This window comes from Nicotiana sylvestris, chromosome 4 (assembly GCF_000393655.2).
Source record: "Nicotiana sylvestris chromosome 4, ASM39365v2, whole genome shotgun sequence".
NCBI lineage: Eukaryota > Viridiplantae > Streptophyta > Magnoliopsida > Solanales > Solanaceae > Nicotiana > Nicotiana sylvestris.
This window is the reverse complement of record NC_091060.1, coordinates 2,053,031-2,073,567: the sequence shown is the minus strand read 5'-3', so window position 1 is coordinate 2,073,567 and position 20,537 is coordinate 2,053,031. Positions and strand designations below refer to the sequence as shown.

Sequence of the window (20,537 nt, the reverse complement as noted above, 5' to 3'; positions counted from 1 at the left end):
AAAAGGAAATGGAAAAAAAGAGGATATAATTGAATCCCTTAATTGAAGACACTAATAATGAAATGAGAGACTTTTAAAGAGAAATCTATACAATTTGTAAGAAAAATCTAAATACTTATTAAAAATTACAAAATATAAAGAATATTAGTAAATAAATTTCTAATAAAGTATAGCTAAAAAAAATTACTTTTAAATAGTAGACTTAAAAGTGGCTATTAGTGCACTGCATCTTTAAAGGCCCACTTCATCAGCTGCAAAACCAAAAAAACAGAAGACTAAACAAACACCTGAAGGCTAAAAACCTCGACAGTTCAAGAACGAACACAGCTTTATTGGAAGGGCAAAGCAAAAAATTTCAAGCTTCCAAATGCTACGTTCAAATGGATTCTTTGTAAATTATCAAACCCTACTTTCTAGAATGATCATTTCACGCCACTCTTGCAGCAAATTATTCATTGGAGGTCTCTCTTACTTCCATTTTTACTAATACTGTGTTTAGAATCTAGTATTGAATTGATTTTCTGACTTTCTATCATTCTGTTTCTTTGCTTATATCATGATTAACATTGCGTTTCCATAGGAATGTTATAGTGTTAAGGGAAAAGGTTCAAATTTGGTATTGTTAGAAATCAGAGGCAGAGCCAGGATTTGAAGGTTATGAGTTTGGAGTTTTAAAACAGCCTCTCTACTCTCTCGGAGTAGGGGTAAGGTCTGCGTACACACTATACTCCCCAGACCCCGCTAGTGGGATTTTACTGGGTTGTTGTTGTTGTTGTTGTTGTTGTCGAGTTTGGAGTTCTAATCCTTTTAAGTTACTGACATCTAAATTAGGGGTAATAATTAGTACATTTTCAATGAATTTCATAAGACAAATACAGGGTTTGAATCAAAACTACTAGGTTCGGCCAAACCTGTAGCTGATAGGCTAGCTCCGCCCCTGGTAGAAATTGCTCAATTTTGCCTTATGTTATATTTTTGGGCCATTCACACTCTTGTTATTATTGAATACTCTCTTATTTGCCTTTGACGGAGCTCCAACGTGAAATGTGTGACTCAAATGTGTCCAAATTGTGCGAGAGAAAAGGTCGAAAACAATTTCTGACTATGGTATAAAATTACCCTCAGTTTGGAGTTTCGTTAGGGGTCAAGGGAAAAACCGGGACTGTTTCCTAGAAGCGGGGTAATATTAATCCAAAAGTTTAAAGATGACAAAATTGCTCAATTTGGTTGACCATTTTCACTAGTTTTAATTTTTTATTTCTCAAATTTAACTTGAGTCATGTATTACCTTTTCCTGTAATACTAATTTTTGTGTCTTATTTCCATATTAATCAACTATGCCTCAATGCTAAACTAGTTGGGGTCGGTGATATTAGTCCTCAATATCCATTCAACTTCTATTTTGGTCTACTTCTTTCCGATAGTGTTAAATATGTCGTCTTTTGATGCAAATTATGGATTCTGTAAAACTAGAGGTTCTTTATACAATTATGACTGTTATTACGAATATGTATTAGGAAAAAAATAAAATGGGTTATGTAAACCGCTGAATCCTCTTGAGATAAGGAAAAATACTAGTAGACTCCCAAAGGGGTTCAAAAATTGCTTTAGAGTACAAGTTCAAATCTCAAATGTAACAATCTACTTTTTTTGAATCCTCTTGTATAAATTCTTGGATCCGCCACAACAACTGATTGCAGCCTTTCTCCTTTATTAGGACTTGGGAGTAGTTATGCGAAGCTCATGAAGATAGACTCGGTCATGTTTGCATCTTGACATTTCCAAAAGAATGTTTTTTGAACAGTTGGGCGAGCTTTAATGCTGCAATATTTCTAATGGGATAGGAATGGCGTATGAAAAATGAAAGTTGATATCAATAATTAGCTCCCTTTCTTGTTAAAGTAGGATTTGAGTTTAAATAGAGTAACATGGTTAGTAAGGATTCATATATCGGACCCCAACTTGTTTGGGACTGAGGCATAAATGTTGTAGGATTTGAAGTTCCCTGCTATTGTATGTCGTCAGTGCAGAGATTGTCCTGTCATTTTCTAAAGGATTTGTTCTTAGAAGAGTCCCTTTTTTGACTACCAAATACATGCGAAGATAAATATTGCTTCTCGTGTCTCGCTGTGCTTAGTTGATTTCTTCCTGAATGTTGATGTAATAATTTCTTTCTTGAAAAATCACTGATCTTTTCATGTTAAAGATTTTCACTCTTACAAAGTTTTATGTGAGTGAAATAAAAGACTGGCAGTTTCTTGTCTCTTGTTTGTAGAGAAGGTTGCACTAATATTATCCAGAGTGTTCTAATTTCTGCAGCAATATGCAAATTCTCTTAATGGTTTTTAAAGTTGGGTTTTTGTTTAATGATCATGAAATCCGCTGTTTCAATTTTGAGGTTCGGATACAATGAGTCCGGCCATCTACCTTTCTCCTCTTAAATACCAGACTTGGTTAAACAACTAGTTTCAAACTTGTGGCGTGCGCCTACCATATATATCCAATGGTGTACTACCTTTAATGAACTAAAATCCTGGATCGTGTTAAAGTTAGGTTCTTTCTCTGGTCACTAAATATGAAAGACATGATTTGCTTCGAAGGGGGAAAAATGGGTGGGGGTGGGAGGGGGTCAGCCAATGACATGACAGAGAGTGCTCCTTGGATGACAATTGCATTTTATATTGCTAAGTGAGCAAAAGCATAACCAAGATTAAGCGCTAATGATGGATTAACTGTCACATGTTTGCACATGGTTATTTCCCATCAAAGTTTATGCTGTTGGATGATGGTCTTGCCGTTGTTCACTTCTATGAATTGAGATAGTATGTGCATTCCGAAGTGTTTGACAGTATATAAGGAACCCAAAGACCAATTTTTTTTTGCTTACATTTATGATCAAATCCAGATGAACACCTTATTGTCATATCTAAAAACAGAATGACAATGTCAAGGAGAAATTTTCTTGGATCAATGTTAATATGATATCTTTGGTCAAAATGAGTCAGTTTGAGTCAATAACCCGTTTTTTATGACATCTGATTTCTTTCAGGGCTTTGTTATGATACCAATGAACCTGTTCTCAAACAGGCTTTTGAGCAACATGGTGAGATAATTGAAGGTAATGTACGGATGCCAATAGTTCTCTTTGTTATTGTGACTTGCTTTTATATGGAGGTATAAGCTTATCCACTTTCAGTGAAAGTAATATGTGATCATAAAAGTGGAAAATCCAAAGGATACGGGTTCGTAAAGTTCACTTCTGAAACTGCAGCTAGCAAGGCTTTGAAGGAAATGGACGGTCAGGTAAATGCAGAATAGCATAAGTTCTACTTCTATTCTTATATTTGCTGTTACAGTTTTGTTTGTTATGCTTCTCAGTTATTGGATGGCAGAAATATTCGTATCAGTTATGCCCACAAGGAATGACATTGAGGGTTCCAAATTTCATCTTTCCTCGTACGTTTCTAGATTCTCCACTTTTTGTCATATTTGTTTGTGGCTTATTCTTACACAAGCATAGATCTTTTAATTAAAAGAAGTTACTGAACGTTCTGCTGATTGTGTTCTTCCTGAGAATTTACTGAAAAATTTCCATATCATGATATCGTGGTCTTGATGTACACTTGCATATGTCTTCATTGCAATATTTAATACTTTCAAGTATGTTCATTAATCCTCTGTTTAAACCAAGTACAACCACCCTAAGAATTCTTAAATGACTTGAAAATAAGTAAGGTTCCATTTTATGACGTAGGTGTGTGCGAGAACTAGCGATTTCATCCATGAAAGTTGGTACTGTAGATACTTGTTGAAGATTCTTCAAGATTAATCTTGATTCTTGAGTTTGGTCAAGGGAGAAACATCCACCGAAAAGGTCCTATGCCATGATTTTGCATCGCGTGTCAGGTTCAAATCAAACTTTAATTGATCCATTTTCTTTTTCCCTTGTAGCATGCATATTCATGTTTTGTGTAGGACTAAGGATTGTTAAGGAATTAATTTTACAGCTATTACAAGGGAACTATGATTGTGTTAGCTTGAAATTGTTTAGGGTGATACGCTTTACTATCAATAATGTATAGGGCCATTCAACTTGCTCAAAGCTCTGAAGGGAATCAAAAGAATTATTTCATTTGCATCACTTTGATTGGATTTGGAGAAGTCCAGATCATATTAAAGTTGAATGTTACCTTCTGTATCTGCACATTGTTTTAAAAAGACAAATTCTTTGAAATTTGACCCCTTGTCCCTGGCTAACATTTTGTATTATTTTGCAAATTTTCTTTCTCAGAGTTTTATCAAATACTACAACGGAACTATTTCGGTTTGTAATACTACCATATCTTCCAACCCATGATCGGCCAAACCAAACATGAAAAGGAAGATCTTTCACAAAATTTGAGCAAAAATAATACTCGTTGATGAAATTAGGAGAAACTAATTCCTTTCGCCTAACGAAGATATACTATGAAGTGAGCTGAGGAAACAGGAGACTTTGCATACAGTTACACATGATGAATACAGAAGCATCAAGCTATTTATTCCATGGCCTTTAGTATAGTAAACATATTGGCATGCTTCATTGCTAGAGTCATAAATTTCTACCTACTAGCTTTGTAGCCTAGGAGGTCACGGGTTTGAGGCTTGGAAACAACCTCTTGCAGAAATGCAGGGTAAGGCTGTGTATAATAGATACTTGTACTCCGGCCTTTTCCGGGACCCCGCGCATAGCAGGAGCTTAGTGCATTGGGCTGCTCTTTTTTAGCTTTGTAGCCTACAAACTCTGAAACAATCAAATCTTTCACTTGTATCTTTTTGTGCAAAGATAGGTGACAAACTTGATAGATAACGGTGGATGATACATGCTATCATAAAAACTTGTACATACATTTTACACCGAGTCTGTTTTAGTACAACAACTATGGCTCAGTCCAGCTAGCATAAAAGTAGCCAATATATGAAGAATCCTCACAATCCTTGCCCCTATTCTTCTGGAAATGAAAGAAAAAGAAAAAAGAAGAACAGATAAAACAAACTCAATGGGTGTAGAGAAAGGATTGGAAAGAAGAAGAAGGGAGATGGATTATTGAACATTTACAGCTTTACAAGAACCTAAGAAAACAACAACGACGTAGTAGGCGTTTGGACATAAGAATTGTAAAATTCGAAAAAATGGTGAAAAAAAATTTCAAGTGAAAATGGTATTTGAAATTTAGAGTTGTGTTTGGACATAAATTTCAGTTCGGGTTGTTTTTAAAATTTTGTGAGTGATTTGAGTGAAAAATTTGAAAAACAGTTTTTTGCAGTTTTTCAAATTTTCGAGAATTTCCAAAATGCATATTCAAGTGAAAGTTGAAAATTTTGTGAACAAACCCTGATTTCGAGAAAAAGTGAATTTTTTTTTTGGAAAAATCTTCCATCAAATTTTATGTCCAAACGGGCACGTAGTATCTAAAAGAAACTTGAGATTAGCTATCATACAATCAGTATAATTAGCTAAACTTCAATTACCTGAAAGAGATTTTGAGAAATGAGAACTTGTTTGGAGCCTCAGATCTTTACTTTGCCAAATCTTGTATTGTGATAAAATACAACTAAGGAAGTATTTTCTCAAGACTAAAATACTCTTTTCCAAGAATATAATAAGGTTTAAAGCATGACATAAATGTATTAGAGAAGTTAGATAATTGGTTCTGTTGTCTCTGTGTACTAAAAAAGTATGTTGCTCGGATCCTCAAAAAATGCAGCCGCACCCGTGTCGGATACTCCGAAAGTGCACAACTTTTGAAGGACTTGACATATATCCAGCTTCATTTTTGGAGGATCCAAGCAATGTAGACAAAAATATAAGCGAAGTCATAAACAAGAAACCAGAGAGATATCTAAATAAAGGAGGTAAGAGTTGACTCAGAACCCGACAACAATTGCCTCCAAATTCTGGTGGACGATTGATGGACCATAGGGAAGATTACTTCAAACTTAAAACTCAGTAACAACCCCCCCCCCCCCCCCCCAAAAAAAAAAAAAAAAAAGAAAAAAAGATAGAAAAGATTACTCTTTTCTTTTATAAGTTGTAAAAGTGGAAAAGGGGAAGTGGGAGAAAAGGTAAAAAAAAACCTGGACAAAAAGTAAAATATAGTATTTTAATATTTTATTTAAAAAATTCAAATAATAAAAAATAATATTCGCAATGTAGTCAGTTAATTACTTACAATATTTGAATTGAGTACTTACAAATGAGGAGTGCAATGATCATATTTAATATTAGATTTCTTAAAAAAAAATAAAAAAATACTCATATTTATGCCTGGCCCAAATGAGGAGTGCAATGATCAACTGACAAATAAACATCACTCTTCAGTTCGATATGATTTTGAAAAGTTTCAATTTAGTATTCGATTTCTTAAAATACTATATCAAAACAATTTTGATCAATTGAGGAAAACCTCATACAAGCTAGTTTACATACTTGTACAATTAGCACAGAGTCTCCTGTTTATGTGATGTTTTCTTTGATGAATAGTATTAATATCTTGGTTTGAGAGGTGATTGGGACAAATTTATGTTTAACGTTACTTTTCTGGATATTGAAATTCTATCGAAGCATATGTATAATACATGTGCAACTTGTCCTATGAGGAAGCTGCATTGATGCAGATGTTTCACTTGCAACTAGCCAACTAGAATTGTTGCAATAATTGCTGAAATGATACTAAAAGTGCATAAGAATCCAAATTGGGTAATGAATTTACCTCCTGGATTATGACATCGCCAGGGCTTTGGTTCAGTGATGAGGGCGCAACACTTGAAGTGTGAGTTAACCGCATGTTACGAGTTCAAACTCTGCAGCTGACAAAACCTGGTATTTAAGTCAGCAGGCAAAGGGGCGGGGTCATACTCCCCGAGTTTTGACTTATGAGAAGAACTGGGATTTAGCCTGATAACTCGAGTTTTTTGGTTACCAAACAACAACAACAGCAACCACCTAGTAATCTCACAAGTGGGGTCTGGGGAGGGTAGTGTGTGTGCAGACCTTACCTCTACCCCGAGGGGATAAAGAGGCTGTTTCCGATAGACCCTCGGTTCAAGAAGACGATACCATCAATAAAAAATCATAGAAAAAGAAAAATCAAGAACCATGATTAGTCTTTGTGGTCAATGTTCGACAAACGATGTTAGGGAAGGCCACGATGTCTGTAGCCTGGTTGTTGTGCTTACTTATCTGAATGGGATGTTGTAGGGGGAGACAACATGGGACAAGTGGAGAATCAAGTTGAGGATGTCCTTGTCCTAAGACAGATAAAATGAATCATTTTCATTTTATCTGATCATTTTATCTGATAAGAGGAGCTTGAGACAAGAAAAGAATCTTTCACACACAATATAGTCTATAACATTTTCTAAGAACTGTTCTACAAGTTGCTCCTCTGCTGCTTCCTTTTTTGTTTTTTCCATTTGGAACTTCTTTTAACTTCTTTTTCCAACTTCTTATTTCAGATACTTGGCTGTAGGACCATTATGTCACTTATCTGAGTTTGAACACAAATTAGATCTTGACCATTGATTTTAGACGAGTTTAGTTTCACATAAAAGATAACTGCATGTACGTATATATACTAAATAAGAAGTTGAAGATCTGTATAGGTGATCCCAACTAGAAATGAGTGCTCATTTGAAGACTCTTAGAGGGTGTTTGGCTAAGCTTATTAGTTGGTCAAACTGACTTATAAATACCTTTTGACTTATCTACGCGTTTGGTAAACATCCAAAGTGCTTATAAGCCAAGTACTTATAAGCTAAAATGAGTCATAAGTCATAAGCTGGTCACCCCTAACTTATGACTTTTTAGCTTATAAGCACTTTTAATTTGACCAATTACTTTTACTGGTTTATCCTTGGTACGGTAATATTTTCTAATTTACAAAATACTTTTCTCAAAATAAATTTCTTGACTTTCTCTTCATTCCATATTCGTTGTTAATTATTTTCTTTACAAAGAAATTTTTTAATTTATAATCTTTTAAAAAAATTCTAGGGTATTTCAATCATTTTAACAAAAAAATAGCTTATCAACACTTTTTTATCAAACACATCAACTGTTTATTATCAGTTTCAACACTTCTATCCAAACACGTGAATGCTTATTTTAAAAATCAGTTTTGGCAAAAAAAACTTTTCAATACTTCAAGCTTATCAGCTAATCCAAACATGCTCTTAATATGTTAGAGATATAATCACTAGAGTATGTTGGAGAATCTCTAGTGTTAGATAAATCCTTAAATACGAAGTATTGAAATATTATGGACCTAATGAAGTATTTATGATAATGAAGATTCATACAGTCGACCTCAACTAGCTTGGGTATTGAGGCATAGTTGTTGTTGTGAGAAGGCACGAGAGAAAATATGATATATTGATATTGTGTGTGATGCAATACAAGAGGTGCTATTTATAGCTACTCTATACAAAGGGGATACTACTCCTATTCCAACGTGGGACAATTACATAGCTATCTCTAACATTTACATAGCTATCTCTAACACTCCCCCTCAAGCCGGAGCATATAAATCATATGTACCGAGCTTGTTACATATATAATCAATGCGAGGACTAGTGAGGGACTTGGTGAAAATATCTGCAAGTTGATCATTCGATCTCACAAACTTCGTAGTAATATCTCCTGAGAGTATCTTTTCTCTGACGAAGTGACAATCAATCTCAATGTGTTTAGTTCTCTCATGAAACACCGGATTTGATGCAATATGAAGTGCAGCTTGATTATCGCACACAAGTTCCATCCGACTGATTTCACCAAATTTCAACTCCTTGAGCAATTGTTTGGTCCAGACTAGTTCACATGTTGCCATAGCCATTGCTCGGTATTCTGCTTCTGCACTAGACCGAGCAACTACATTCTGTTTCTTACTTTTCCAGGACACCAAATTTCCTCCTACTAAAACACAATATCCAGACGTAGAACGTCTATCAGAAGGTGATCCTGCCCAATCAGCATCCGAGTACCCAACGATCTGCTCATGACCTCGATCCTCAAACAGTAATCCTTTACCTGGAGCCGATTTTATATACCGGATAATGCGGACAACTGCATCCCAATGACTATCACAGGGAGAATTCATAAACTGACTTACAACACTCACAGGATAAGAAATGTCGGGCCTAGTCACTGTGAGATAATTTAATTTACCAACCAGCCGCCTATAGCTTGCAGGATCGCTAAGCGGCTCCCCCTGTCCAGGCAGAAGTTTAGAATTCGGATCCATCGGCGTGTCAACAGGTCTGCAACCTGTCATCCCTGTTTCCTCAAGAATGTCTAACACATATTTCCTTTGAGAAATAACAATACCTGAGCTAGATTGAGCAACCTCAATACCTAGAAAGTACTTCAATCTTGCCTAGATCCTTAGTTTGAAAGTGCTGGAAGAGATGTTGCTTCAGATTAGTAATACCATCCTGATCATTGCCCGTAATAACAATATCATCAACATAGACTACCAGATAAATACATAGACTTGAAGCAGAGTGGCAATAAAACACAGAGTGATCAGCTTCACTACGAGTCATGCCAAACTCCTGGATAACCGTGCTGAACTTACCAAACCAGGCTCGAGGAGACTGCTTTAGACCATAAAGTGACCGACGCAAGCGACATACAAGGCCACGAGACTCCCCCTGAGCAATAAAACCAGGTGGTTGCTCCATATAAACCTCATCCTCAAGATCACCATGAAGAAAGGCATTCTTAATGTCCAACTGATAGAGGGGCCAATGACGAACTGCAGCCATGGATAGAAAAAGGCGAACTGATGCCACTTTAGCCACTGGAGAGAAGGTATCACTGTAATCTAGCCCAAATATTTGAGTGTATCCTTTGGCAACAAGACGTGCCTTAAGTCGATCAATCTGGCCATCGGGACCAACTTTGACTGCATAAACCCAACGACAACCAACGGTAGATTTACCTGAAGGAAGAGGAACAAGCTCCCATGTACCACTTGTATGTAAAGCAGACATCTCGTCACTCATAGCCTGTCGCCATCCTGGATGAGACAATGCTTCACCTGTAGACTTAGGGATGGAAACCGAGGACAATGAAGATATAAAAGCATAATGGGGAGATGACAGACGATGATAACTCAAACCAACATAATGAGGATTAGGGTTTAGTGTGGTCCGTATACCTTTTCGAAGTGCAATCGGTGTACTAGGAGCAGGATCCGCAGTAGGAGCCGTGTCAGGTGCAGGACGAGAACCAGATGGGCCTGATGTAGGGCGCGAACGACGATGATAAGTCAAGAGTGGTGTTCCTGTGGCTGGGGAACTAGGAGGGATAACACTGGACTCCTCAAAAGTTGGTATGGGTGAAACCTCTGTGGTTGAAGGTGGAGGAGGATTACTAAACTCCTCAAAAGTTGGTATAGGTAAGACCTCAGATATGTCATGGTGGTCAGCAGTGGTCAGCAGAAGTGACATCAGTTGTGAAGAAAGGTTTAGACGCGAAAAATGTGACGTCAGCTGACATAAGGTACCTATGAAGATCAGGTGAATAACAACGATATCCCTTCTGAACACGAGAATAACCAAGGAAGACACACTTGAGAGCACGAGGAGCTAACTTATCTTTCCCCGGGGCTAAGTTATGAACAAAACATGTGCTCCCAAAAACCCGAGGTGGAAGAGGGTATAAGGCTGACTGGGGAAACAATATTGAATGTGGAATCTGACCCTTGATGGGAGATGAAGGCATCCTATTAATCAAATAACAAGCTGTGAGAACTGCATCGCCCCAAAAACGCAGCGGAACACGAGACTCAATTAGAAGTGTGCGAGCAGTCTCAATAAGGTGCCTATTCTTTCTTTCTGCAACCCCATTTTGCTGAGGGGTATAAGGACAAGATGTCTGATGAATAATTCCATGAGAAAGACATAAATTGCTGAAACTGAGAAGATACATATTCTAAGGCATTATCACTGCAAAAAATGCGGATAGAGACACCAAATTGGTTTTTGATTTCAGCACAAAAACTCTGGAATATAGAGAATAACTCAGAACGATCTTTCATTAAGAAAAGCCAAGTACATCTTGAGTAATCATCAATAAAGCTAACAAAATAACGAAATCCCAAGGTTGAACTGACTCTACTAGGACCCCATATATCAGAATGAACCAAGGAGAAAACAGACTCTGCATGACTCTCAACACTACGCGTAAAGGAAGCTCGGGTATGTTTCCCAAGCTGACACGACTCACAATCTAATCTAGACAAACTGGATAAACTAGGCACCATCTTTTGAAGTTTGGATAAACTCGGATGTCCTAAACGTCTGTGGATTAGATCTGGAGGATCTGTAACTAGACATGTTGTGGAAGGACTGAGCGAGTTAAGGTAGTAAAGACCTTCTGATTCACGACCTGTACCAATTGTCCGTCCCGTACTGCGGTCCTGCATAATAAAAGAATCATCAATAAAATATATACCACAATTGAGGGCACGAGTCAAACGACTAACAGATGCAAGACTAAAAGGACAACCAGGAACATAAAGAACGGAATCTAGGGTGATAGAAGACAATGGGTTGGCTTGTCCAACTCCTTGTGCCTTAGTTTGACATCCATTGGCTAAAGTAACAGTAGGAAGAGACTGTGAATATACAATATTCGACAAAAGTGATTTATTACCAGAGATATGATCAGAAGCGCCTGAGTCCATGACCCATGGTCCAAGAGTACTAGACTGGGAAACACAAGCAAAAGAATTACCAGCAATAGGAGTGTCAGTCTGGGCAACTGAGGCTACTTGTGGAGATGTTTGCTTACTTGCTCGATACTGAAGGAGCTCATTATATTCTTCTTTAGATACAGAAAAGCCCTGGTTACCTGTAGTCTCGCTCTGAGCAACGTAGGCATTTTTGGGTGGACGGCCATTTAAGGAATAACACATTTCGCGAGTGTGTCCAAGTTTGTGACGATAAAAACACTTGGGTCTAGATCTCCCAAAACGACCGCCTCCTCGTCTATTCTCCATAGCTTGAGATGCCCGAACATCCACTGTCTGGGATGCAAGAACAGAGGAATCAAGTATCTGTGATGAAATCACTGGGTGACTTGGTGCTGCAGCAAGGCGAAGTAATCGAGAGAATAATTCATCAACTGTAGGGACAGTCGGACTCGCCAAAATCTGGTCTCGTACTGAATCAAGATCATGAGGAAGTCCAGCGAGTGTAAGAACTAGAAACATTTTCTGTCGCTGCTCTTGTTGTTTTGACACACTAGCAGAAACTGGCATCAATGTCTCAAATTCCTCCATGACTGCCTGTACCTGACCCAAGTAAGTAGACATATCTAATTCTTGCTTCTTTAAGTTTGTCATCCGTGATATCACATCATAGAAGCGAGATATATCATTAGTGTATAACGTACGAGCCTTTGCCCAAACCAAATAACATGTCTGGAATGGCCGAAACAAAGGCATCAACTTAGAATCAATAGAACGCCACAAGATGCTACATAATTGAGCATCAATTTTTGCCCAAAGCGCTATCGCCTTTTCATCTCCTTCGCTAGACTGTTTAATCAGATGATCTTGCACACCTTGACCTTTACACCACAACTCGACAGATGAAGCCCAAGCTAAGTAGTTTGAACCTCCCATTAAAGGTTCCGAGGTAATCATAACATTAGAGTTTCCAGAACTCATGCTTTTAGACCCAAAAACATCAATTCCCAAAGACATCTTGTAAATTATTACCAAATAAGAGAAATAATCAACTGTAATCCACTGAAAATAGAGTAAGGAACACTGAACCAGAATAGTAAACTACTGTAGCAGTTGGAAAGTTACTGTTGCAGCCGGAAAATATTCAAAGTGGTCGGAATGAAATAAAAACAGTAGGGGTAGGATCGGAATTACCAGAAGACCCAACTGTTCTGAAGGAACTTTTTCAAAAAATGGCCGGAAGTCAACTTTTTGAAATCACTATTCACGCCGGAAAAATAAAAAAGTGGTCGGAATTTGGTGTAACCTGGATGGGTAGGCTCGGAATTGCAAGGGAAACAATCTGTCCTGAAGAGTCGTCGCCAAAAAATGGCCGGAAGGTGGCCCACGCAACGTTGGAACTTCGCCGGAAAATTTTCTTTGGACAGCTACAGTACCGTCAGAGATTTTCACTGGGATTTGGTCGCCGGACAGTGACTACTCTTGTGGTAGTATTGGATTTTGTGCACAACACTGACCGAGACAAAGCAGACGCAAAACAACTTTGAAAGTCGCCGGAAAAAAGGGTTCCGGTGACTGATTTTACTTCCCGGAATCGCTGGAATTTATGCACAGCGATAAATCTCTCACGATAGCTCTGATACCATGTGAGAAGGCACGGGAGAAAATATGATATATTGATGTTGTGTGTGATGCAATACAAGAGGTGCTATTTATAGCTACTCTATACAAAGGAGATACTACTCCTATTCCAATGTGGGACAATTACATAGCTATCTCTAACATTTACATAACTATCTCTAACAGTTGTTAATGTAGTAACTTGGAAATAAGGCAAATGACATGCTAAAATAGGTTAAAATACAGTAATAATATAAAAATTCTTTACATTATATAGATTAAATAAATCCTTCTAGATAGTAAGACCTTATTGCACAATGAAAACCGTTGAAATGGGGAGAGTCAAGTGATCTAGGATTGATCAAATTTGCCTTGTTATGTGAGAAATGAATGAATCCAACTCCATGTTCTTAATACCACCTTCTGCTACTGATTTCTTAAGAGCTGCACTCAAATCCATTGCTCTGTTCCTCATTTCTTCTCCTTCTTTAGACGCCATTAATTTTTCCACTGCTGCCTGCACCATGATAGATGTTACCATCTCGTGCCTACGAGTCCAATCCTTAACGACTATGCCAACTTTTAAAATCTTCGTGACCAATATAGTATTTCGGGGTTGATCCGAATGCATTGGCCACGCTGCTATTGGCACGCCCATGGAAATGCTCTCCATGCACGAATTCCATCCACAGTGACTCATAAAACCGCCTACAGAAGAATGTGCCAATATTTCCAACTGTGGCGCCCAATCCCTTAACACCACTCCCTTTTCTTTAACTCTCTCTTCGAACCCTTTTGGCAAATCGATCTTTCTTGATTGATCTTTAGCGAAAACATTCCCTTTATCGGCATCTCTCAGTACCCAAACGAACTTCTGCTCGCTCTTTTCCAATCCAATTGCCATCTCCTTGATCTGTTCATCCGAAAATGAAGTTGTCGTGCCAAAAGACACGAAGATCACAGAGTTTTGTCCTTGTTTGTCTAGCCAACTTAGACATTTATGTCGTTTGGTACTACCTTTGGTCCCATGTTGTACTAAAACAGGATTGAATGGTCCAAGTGCCCACTGCTTTTTGTTATTACTAATCTGTTCCTTGGACAGCAAATCAAGAAAAGGACCTTCTATAACTTTGCATGTGTTGTAAATCTTCCCTGAATTGAACTTCAAGTAATCATATTCATTTCTAATGAATTTCTCAAATTCAGGACTAAAACAATCTTCAAGTGAAGGAACATCTTTTAGCATATTTGCATCAATGTTAAAAGGCCTGCCCATATTCTCCCATATGAACAAGAACAATGTGAAAGCTGACACACTGTGAAAAGCATAGGCTTCTGCATTTGGTAAGTACACAAAATCTTGAACCACTGACCCCATTAGGGAGTCATGAATGATGATTGCTCTCTGGCTTTTCGACGAGAGGACACGAAGAAGTTTGGCCACAGGCTTTCGTAGATGAGAAGTTGCCTCGAATGATGGTTGAAGATGGCAAGGAAATTTGATGGAAACGTTCGGATTAGGAGGGGGAGATACGAAAAATGGTGTTGAGAATTCATGAAAATGAATATTGACAAAAGAAAAAGGGTCATGAACTCTTAATTTAGCTTGATGAGTGTGTGTCTTGGTTGTAACATAATGGACTTTTACATTATAGGAAGCAATGAGTTTACATAGTTGAAGAAGTTGATTGAGATGTCCTTGTGCTGGAAAAGGGACAACAACTACTACAATATCATGATTTTTTTGGCCATGGTTTTGGAAATGGAGATTGGAGGCCATTGAAAAAGCTAATCTATGAATGTTTTATTTCAAAATTAGATATGTGCTTTACATATATATACACAGAGAGATAGGAATTTTGGTGTTTTTAGGGCCTATGTTTTGCTAGCAATTTGAAGACTAGTCGACGACTGTAGTTATGAAAATACTTACTCGTACCTGATGTTTATATTAAATTAATAAGTTTAATTTTAACCGTCTCAAAATAAAGTGACAATATATAGCACTTAATATAGGAACTTTGGTGTTATTAGGGCCTATGTTTTGCTAGCAATTTGAAGACTAGTCGACGGCTGTAGTTAGGAAAATACTTATTCGTACCTGATATTTATATTAAATTAATAAGTTTAACTTTAACAGTCTTTTGGTGTTAGCAGGGCCTATGTTTTGCTAGCAGCTTGTCACAGGTCATTCCATTTTTTTGTGTTTGGGAGACTGTGTCTGTTAACATGAAAATACTTACTCGCACCTGATGTTTACATTAAATTAATAAGTTCAAGTTTAAGAGTCTCAAATTTAAGTGATAGCATATACACTTAATCACGATTAATCAATACTCTCTCCTACTTAGCCTTTTGCACGCATACTTTAAGAAAACATTACTAATATGAGTTATTTGATTGAATTGCCCTTATTTATTCTTAGATCTCTCAATCTCATAAAAATAGCACCGGCTAGCCAGTTTTCGGACTAGTCATTCAAAAATAGCCAGCGTTTGCAAAGTCATTGAAAAATAATCATTATTTTGCTGCAACACGAAAAGTTCCAGCATAATGTACTGGAGATCGGTGCACCTGTGTATGAACTTCCAACATATTATGTTAGAACTCCAACACACGGAAAGTTCCAGTATAATATACTGGACCGGTATATTATACTGGAATTCCAGTATATTATATTGAAGTATTTTTTCGGATTTTGAACAATGTTTTCGTTCAAATTTATCTTTACATGAAAAGTGACTAAATTTCAATTACTTTTGAAACTGTGACTATTTTAGAATGACCACTTATAAATCTGGCTATTTTTTAATTTCTCCCCTTAATCTCTTTTACTTCTTTGAGGAACATTTATTAGAGTAGAAAGGGTAAAATTGCAAAAAATATAAGTAACTCTTTCTTGTTTTTTTTTTAAACCATGATTATTTTAAAACAACTATTTTTAGCCAAAGTATAACTAAATAGGACGGAAGGGAGTACAAAGTTTATATTGAATACGCATGCATTACACTCATTGATTTGACGAAAATAACGTGTGCAAGTAAAAGACAGTCTGATACACAAAGTATCTGTGTAAAGATTCAAGGAAGGGCCGCGCCTAATATATGCGAGTAAACATTTTTTTTTGTCTGTTTTAGTGCAGACGATATTGGAACAGGGGTAACATGAATTTGTTTATAATTCAAGAAACTGTGCCATTAAGTAAACCATGTGAATTTGCACCCAAAATAAATAAATAAATGTTAACCATATAAATTGATGGATATAATTGAGGAATAAAATACTTGTAAATTCACACAAAAGTCTAAGGGCGTGACGCATGCCGTTAATTGTACACTGCAAATATTAAAATGTAGGGCAGGGGTGATTAGTTTGTCACATTGTCCTTATCTATTTTTGTGATGTTGTTTGATATGGACTGAGTTTTAAAATGTAATATTGTTCCGTATTGTTTTTTTTTTCTATTCTTTTATTAGTATTATCGTATTATTTTTGTCGGTACTTTCGACATATTTTTTTTCCTTTCTTCGAATATGTTTTGGAATCGCTTTCTTTGAGCCGAGTGTCTATCGGAAATAACCCATCTACCTCTATAATGTAGGGATAAGATTTGCGTACGCTGATCTATCCTCTCCAGATCCCACTTATGAAATTTTACTGCGATCCTAGCTTAATTAATCATGCATCTGAAGTTGTTTTTTAACAATATTACGTAAAACAATAATAACAACAACAACAATCATGCCTCCGCAGTTGTTTTTAATAATAATGTTGTTGTTGTAATTGTATTAAGTAATATTGTTAAAAACAACTGCGGAGGCATGACTAATTAAGTTAGGACCGCATTGTTGGGCGCTGGCAGAAATGATGAAATATGTTGTTGTTATTATTGTATTACGTAATATTGTTAAAAAACAACTTCGAAGGCATGACTTGCATGATTAATTAAGCTAGGACCGCATCGTTGGGCGTTGGCAGAAATGACGAAACATGTTGTTGTTATTATTCTATTATGTAATATTGTTAAAAAATAACTTCGGAGGCATAACCTGCATGATTAATTAAGCTAGGACCGCATCGTTGGGCGTTGGCAGAAATGACAAGACAACCAATGCACCCAGGGGCGGACCTAGTGCATGGACTAGGGTTCCCGGAACCCAATAACTCTTGCGTAGACCATGTATTTATATTAAGAAATTCACTAAATATTGGTAAATATCTGATTGTGAATCCAATTATTATTGCATATTAATCTGAAATAACGATAGGAACCCATAAGCCTCAAATTCTGAATCCGCCTCTGAATGCACCTTTAGGGCAGTGTTGCCCATCTTAAAGTACGAACTCTTATACATGTTGAATATGCTCTCTTTGTATCACATTCATTCTTTAATCCGTCCAACCACCGAAATAAAAAGGTAGTTCAGTGCACAAAGTATTCCATATTCATGTAGGGTTCACGGATGAGCCACAATCTAAAAGTGTGTTGTAGATAACCCACTCTAATATATAGAAGTATTAACGGCTGCTTCTAATTATGCCTCTAATCTGACTTATAGGTTATACTTAGACAATGTAAAATCACTGCTGACCTCTAATAAAATAAAAAGCTTAAACAGAGAGAACAAAATGAGAATTTTCAGATCAGTGCGAGAATACTACAACGTGGTGTAATTATGAATAAAAAACTTTAGCTGCTGCACATTGCAATTTGCAACTAAAGTTTCAAATGAAATATGTTCAATTTTGTTTTTACATGATGGACAGATGTAACAGCAATATAAAAATCTTGCGGCTTAAAGTTATCAGTATGACTAGGGAAGCATTGTTTTTTGTTTTTAAAAAAAATATATATTTACAAATTGCAATTAGAAAACAAAAAGATAAAAAGTAATGTCGGTAAGGCCACAGAGTTATTACCACTGTGGTCGGCAAGAGCTAAATAATAAAACTGCTGATTTGATATTTTCAGCAAGAAATTAATAAAATATTTCTTGAATTTAGGGGGGGGGGGGGCAAGTAATACCATTGCAAGAAAAAAATATGATCCCTCCGCTCTTAATCGGAGATATGTTATAGGAACAATGGAGAAATTCTAGTATGGAGCACTTCCCGTTTTACTGACCCCATGTGGGGCAAAACTGAATTAGTCGAGTCAGTGAGTATCGAATATACTTGATGATTAAATAAAAAATGTAACGATTTGACCGGTCGTTTTGAGAGTATTAGTCCCGATCCCTTATTTACTGCTTCCCCCGTATCTTTTCCTGCTTATGTGACTTGTCGGGGGGTTCTGTTTTTGGTTTCGGAGTATTTTGAGATACTTAGTCCTTAAAACGGAAGCTTAAGTTCTAGGATTTTGACCGTAGTCGAAACTCTGTGAAGACGACTCCGGAATGGAGTTTCGTCGGTTCCGTAGCTCAATTGGGTGATTTTGGACTTAGGAGCGCGTCCAGATTGTGTTTTGGAGGTCTGTAGCTGAATTAGGCTTGAAATGCCGAAAGTTGAATTTTTTTGGAAAGTTTGACCGGAAGTGGACTTTTTGATATCGGCGTCGGATTCCGCTTTCGGAAGTTGGATTAGGTCCGTACTATCGAATATGACTTGTGTGCAAAATTTGAGGTCAATCGGACGTGGTTTGATGAGTTTCAACATCGGTTGTAGAAGTTTGAAGTTTCAAAGTTCATTAAGTTTGGATTGGAGGGTGATTCATGTTTTTGTTGTTGTTTGATATGTTTTGAAGGGTCGACTAAGTTCATATGATGTTTTAGGACTTGTAGGTATGTTTGGTTGAGGTCCCGGGGGCCTCGGGTTTATTTCTAGTGGTTAATGGATCATTTTGGACTTGTGAATAATTGCAGATTTTCTGGTGCTCTCCAGTTCTGGTTTCCTTCTTCGCGTTCGCGAGGGGAGTCCCGCGTTCGCGAAGAGGAACTGGAGGCAGGTGGGATTTTGTGCTTCGCATTCGCGATGGAGGTCTCGCGAAGCACTGAAGTTGTTGGCCTACGCGTTCGCAATGGAGGTCCCACGTTCGCATAGAGGAAGTGGTCAACTGAGTCTTCTGGCCTCTTTGCCTACGCGTTCACGATGTTGGTCTCATATTCGCGTAGAGTCAAGTTGATCAAGCTTCGCGTTTGCGATGAGTATTTTTAGGCTGAAGCAAGTTTGTACTTCGCTAACGCGAGGGTTTTTCCGCGTTCGCGAAGAAGGAATGCCTGGGCTGTATTAAACATTTCAAAATCGAGGGTTTAACTATTTTTATCAAAACTTGAGATATAGTGCTCGGATTTGGACGGGAATTTGAGGGATTTTCAGAGATATCGATTGGGTAATGATTCTACACTTGTTTTTGGTTATATCCCACTAATCTATCATTAATTCCATCCTTTAATTTTGGATTTGGGTTGAAAATTTTGGGAAAAATGGGAGAAGTTTTTCAATCAAGTTTTTGAGTTTTAATTGGGATTTTGATATCGGATTTGGACAATTTTGGTACAAGTGAACTCGTGAGTGAAGGGGTGTTCATATTTTTTGACTTTTACCCGATTTTGAGACGTGAGACCGGGTTGACTTTTTGGGGCGATTTTCTAATCTCTTGCTTAAGCCTTGATTTTATTAATTAGATTAGTTTCTTATAGTTATATTTATGGTATGTAATTACTTTTGGCTAGATTTGGGCCATTCAGAGTTAGATAATCATGGAAAAGGCATTGTTACCGATTGATTGAGCTTGGTTCGAGGTAAATGGCTTGCCTAACCTTGTGTGGGGAAACTCCCCTTAGGATTTGGTACTGTTGTGATATGTGAGCGTCGTGTACGTGAGGTGACGAGTGCGTACATGAGCTATTTGTTGTAAAATCTGATTTTTACTGAATAATAACTTGTTTCATCTTAATTGAATTATACTAGCATGTGTAGTTACCCTGATTAGCCTAGTATCGCAGGTCTACGTATCTTAAATGCTTATATGAACTCTGTGCAGCATGCTTGGTGGTTTTCCTGCCTTTTCCTTGACGTGTACTTGGTCTAAACTGTAGGATTTTCTTGTTGTAACTGTTATTCCATTATTTTGAGCTGCATATTAACTTTGGGACTACGGAACGGTTTCCTGGGAGATCCCCCTGCATATTTACTTTGGGACTATGGGATGGTATCCCGGTAGATCCCCCTGCATATTTACTT

The 20,537-nt window shown here is 37.3% G+C and overlaps 2 protein-coding genes across 5 annotated transcripts; one reads left to right on the top strand and one right to left on the bottom strand.

The window, feature by feature from the left end:
- The first annotated feature begins 261 nt into the window (after window positions 1-261).
- LOC104219890 (glycine-rich RNA-binding protein 4, mitochondrial) lies at window positions 262-14,713 on the top strand. 4 transcript variants are annotated; one of them, XR_011406672.1, is made up of 6 exons: window positions 262-461; window positions 3,050-3,118; window positions 3,197-3,303; window positions 3,393-3,456; window positions 3,755-3,906; window positions 14,562-14,713. XR_011406672.1 is itself a non-coding variant. In XM_009770653.2 (5 exons), the coding sequence occupies exons 1-5, from the start codon at window positions 368-370 to the stop codon at window positions 3,769-3,771; spliced, it is 351 nt and encodes a 116-aa protein (XP_009768955.1). In that variant the 5' UTR covers window positions 262-367; the 3' UTR covers window positions 3,772-4,234. The 4 variants fall into 4 exon arrangements, 2 of the variants coding, with proteins under 2 accessions (XP_009768955.1, XP_009768956.1); XR_011406673.1 differs by lacking the exon at window positions 14,562-14,713 and adding an exon at window positions 4,292-5,972; XM_009770653.2 differs by lacking the exon at window positions 14,562-14,713 and having other exon boundaries at window positions 3,755-4,234.
- LOC104212954 (zeatin O-glucosyltransferase-like) lies at window positions 13,579-15,288 on the bottom strand. The gene has a single exon (XM_009762327.2). The coding sequence runs from the start codon at window positions 15,133-15,135 to the stop codon at window positions 13,717-13,719; it is 1,419 nt and encodes a 472-aa protein (XP_009760629.1). The 5' UTR covers window positions 15,136-15,288; the 3' UTR covers window positions 13,579-13,716.
- Window positions 15,289-20,537: the final 5,249 nt, after the last annotated feature.